Here is a 3,599-nt window from a genome sequence, read left to right as displayed (position 1 = left end):
TCAGTCTCAGAGTGATAGACAGTTGACAGACAGTGTGTAATCTTGAGAACTTGACAGATTCTTATTCAGAGAGTACTTATGAATTAATGACTCTGATCTGATACTATTGATCTCAGTAACTCATATATCTGATAGAATGAACTCTGTAAGAAGACTTCAGTGACTTATCTGATATTCATCTTATTATAAGATTTCAATATTACACTCTTACTTAGTCAGTCAATGATGATTAGAATGTTTCTACAACTCTTACTCTTAGATAGATTAATAGTGAAGTCAATTGCTATATCTTATCAGATTCTATTAGAGATATTAAGTGATTTCAGTAGATCTTTTCTACAGTTCTTTCATAAGATAATAGAAGAACAGTGATTACAGTTTTAAATGAAGTATCTGATACTGTTTAATATCTCAGATTAGTAGAATTCTCAGAAGATTATTCTATACAGTTCTTTATAACTCAGATAATCAGTTATATGCAAATCATGTATCTCTTGTATTATTCAAGTGCATAAGAATTGAGAGTAAGAGACTCAGTGTTATTTATAAAATTGTAGAATGTTATTATTATTGATTGAGTATTCTGAGATATCAGTTCTTATATATAGTTCTGAAGAGAATCAGAGTGCTTCTTAATATACTACTTCAGTGAGAGTCTGAAGAAGTTCATCAGTCTGAGCTGCTGTATATCACAGTTTATTCAGTATAGAAGAAGTGAAGATATTAATATCAGTTCTAATTAAAGAAGTATATATAATGCTGTGAGCTGTTTCATCTTAATTAACTAATATCTTCAGATTCAAGAGCCAGTGCTCTTAGTTCATTCAGTAAGTATCTGTTATATCAGATGATATATCTTACTCTTATTATAAGAGAGTATCTGTTATCAAGTTCTGACTGTCAGAGCAGTAGTGTATTATAAAATGAAAGCAGCTTAGAAACTCAGATCATTGTATCTGTTATTTGATAAGTTTATAAGTAGTTATGAAGTATTTGAGATTCTTATAATCTATGACTATTTTAAATTTGAAGATACTTTGAAGTTCAGAGTCTCATTCTTCTAAACAGTGTATAATTGTAAGAAGTTTCTTATTATAGATTTCATAATTGCATTCAGCAGAACTCAGTTTCTTAGATATAAAGATACATGATTATAGAATATCTTCATTATTATATTATAATATTGCTTCTTCTATTATATAGTCAGAGAAATCAGCTTCAATAACTATTTTATAATCAGAATCAAATATTATCAGTAGAGAAGTATTAATGAACATCTTCTTTATCTGTGTAAATGCAGCTTCAGTATTCACTGATTATTGAAATACTGAGTCTTTCTTAGTAAGATCTGTAAGTAATCTTATAATATCTGAGAAGTTTCATATAAATTGCTGATAGAAGTTAGTAAATCTGATGAAGTTTTATACATCTTTCACAGTATATGAAGATTTTTATTCAAGAATGATGAAGACTTTCTCAGAATTCATTTGAATTCTCTTATCAGCTTCTATAATAAAACTCAGATACTTGATACTCTTGACTTTAAAATCACACTTATTAATATCTATCAGTAGTTCTGCTTCTTGTAGCTGTTGTAATATCTTTCACACATACTCTTGATATTCTTTTCTGAATTCATCAGTGAAGATGAGAATGTCATCTAGATAAGTAGATACAAACTTATCAAGAAAATCTTGAAGTGCTCAGTTGATATACTTCTGAAATATACTGAGAGTATTAGTCAGTTCAAAGAGTGTGACTATTCATTCAAAGAGATTATAATATGTTCAGAATGCTATAAGTCATTTATCTTCTTCAGTGATATAAATCTTATGAAACACAGTAATGACATCTAGTTTTATAAATCATTGAGCTTATCTGATTCATGCTAGAGTTTTATGAATGAGAGATAAGAAATATTGATCTTTGTTTATCAATCTGTTCAGATCTTGATAGTTCACACAGAATTAAAGTTCTTCATCTGATTTCTTTGCAAAGAGAATAGAGGCTGTGATGAAAGAGTTGCTAATATATATAAATTCTTTATTTAACAAATCATTGAGTATCTTTTGAAGAAGAAGAAGTTCATCTTAAGACATGTTATAAAGAGGGTCTTATAACAGTTTGAGATTCTTATCATTCTTTTTCTGTAACTTGATACTGTGATTCACTTCAGAACCTTGTAAGAGAGGTATATTTATAATATTATCTTGTTGAAAGATATCTAGATATTTATGATATTAATGAGAGAGTTTTGTATAAGAATCTGTTATTATAACACAGTATAACTTTTCTAGAGTCTTTTTGATATTGATCAGACTGATGAAATAGATTGATACATGATTCTGCTATGAGTGATTCTTTCAGCAACTTCTTTTTCTGAGTATTTTATAGATGTTAACAGAGATCTGTGTTAGATTAATAGTCTTATAAATATCATCTTTATGAATTCTATCATTGTTAGAGAATATCAAGCTTCTGTTTTAAGTGTTCAATAAGATGCCTTGTTCAGATAGTCAGACAAGTTCTAATATAGAATTATAATCAGAATTATCAACTTTATATGCATAGACATCTTCACATTGATGTTCTCTCATATCTATGATCAGCTTTATCATGTAACAGGTATAAATGTCTTTTGAATCATCAAATTCTGTGAGAAGTCAAGGTTTTGATAAAGAGATACACTGAAGGTTATAATATCTTATGACTGAAGATTTTATCATTGCATAGTGACATAGACTGCTGTCTATCATGACTTTCATATTATACATGTTATCAATCACAGTAGATACAAGAATTACATTCATTGTCATCTTCTCTTCAAATTATTATCATCTGATCTCTTCAAGCTTCTGTTTATGAATTTGAACAGAAGCTAATCTTTTTCCTGTTTCATCAGAGTATTTTCATAGTTATCTTCTGAATCTTTCTCTAATGTAATGTGGTTGATATAAACAGGCACTGATTCATTCTTTGAATGAGAAGATGCTGATCTTTCTCTCAAGTATGAAGACACATAGATTGATCAGCAGTTGAAAGCAATGTGTTTTAATCAGTTACAGTTGATACACACTTCATATTGACATTGATCAGTGACTTCTTCAGAAGTGATCTCAGAGACTTGAAAGCCTGTTCAGATAGCAGAGACTCTTGCTTATGTATAGACATTCAAGTCTACTCAATTCATGGCATCTGCATCATTGTTATTTCTCAGTGCCAGTGCATAAGTCACTGAGATGTAATGTCTTCTGTCACTGTTCTGTATATTCCTGAGCTTGATAAGCCAGTCATTCATTGTCTGAAGCTGTGTGTAGAAGTCTTCATGAGTCTGGTCTTTGTCTGCACTTATAAGAGCCTGTAAGAGTTCAAAAGTTAATATCTTCTTAAGCATGCTAATCTTTATTCAATTCTCCCAAGATTAATCATCTGCTTCTAGAATCTTGATGTTGAAGTCAGGAATGAATGTTGTAAGAGAAGTGTTTCTCTGTCAGATACTCTGTAATCAATTTAATACTTTCTGTTGCATGGCAGTGTCTCAGAACAGAATATCAAGATATTTGATAATATTATCAGACATTCATAACACTGATTCACAT

General features: G+C 29.6%; 1 protein-coding gene across 1 annotated transcript; it reads right to left on the bottom strand.

Annotated features, from left to right (window-relative positions):
- Positions 1-3,181: 3,181 nt before the first annotated feature.
- BDBG_16119 (uncharacterized protein) lies at positions 3,182-3,394 on the bottom strand (the record flags this gene model as incomplete). The annotated part of the gene is made up of 1 exon (XM_031724130.1): positions 3,182-3,394. The coding sequence occupies one exon, from the start codon at positions 3,392-3,394 to the stop codon at positions 3,182-3,184; it is 213 nt and encodes a 70-aa protein (XP_031575843.1).
- Between the last annotated feature and the right edge of the window lie 205 nt (positions 3,395-3,599).

This window comes from Blastomyces gilchristii (assembly GCF_000003855.2).
Source record: "Blastomyces gilchristii SLH14081 genomic scaffold supercont1.1, whole genome shotgun sequence".
In the NCBI taxonomy this organism is placed as follows: Eukaryota; Fungi; Ascomycota; class Eurotiomycetes; order Onygenales; family Ajellomycetaceae; genus Blastomyces; species Blastomyces gilchristii.
Note: the sequence above shows the minus strand (reverse complement) of the source record. Positions and strands in the feature narration are given on the sequence as shown.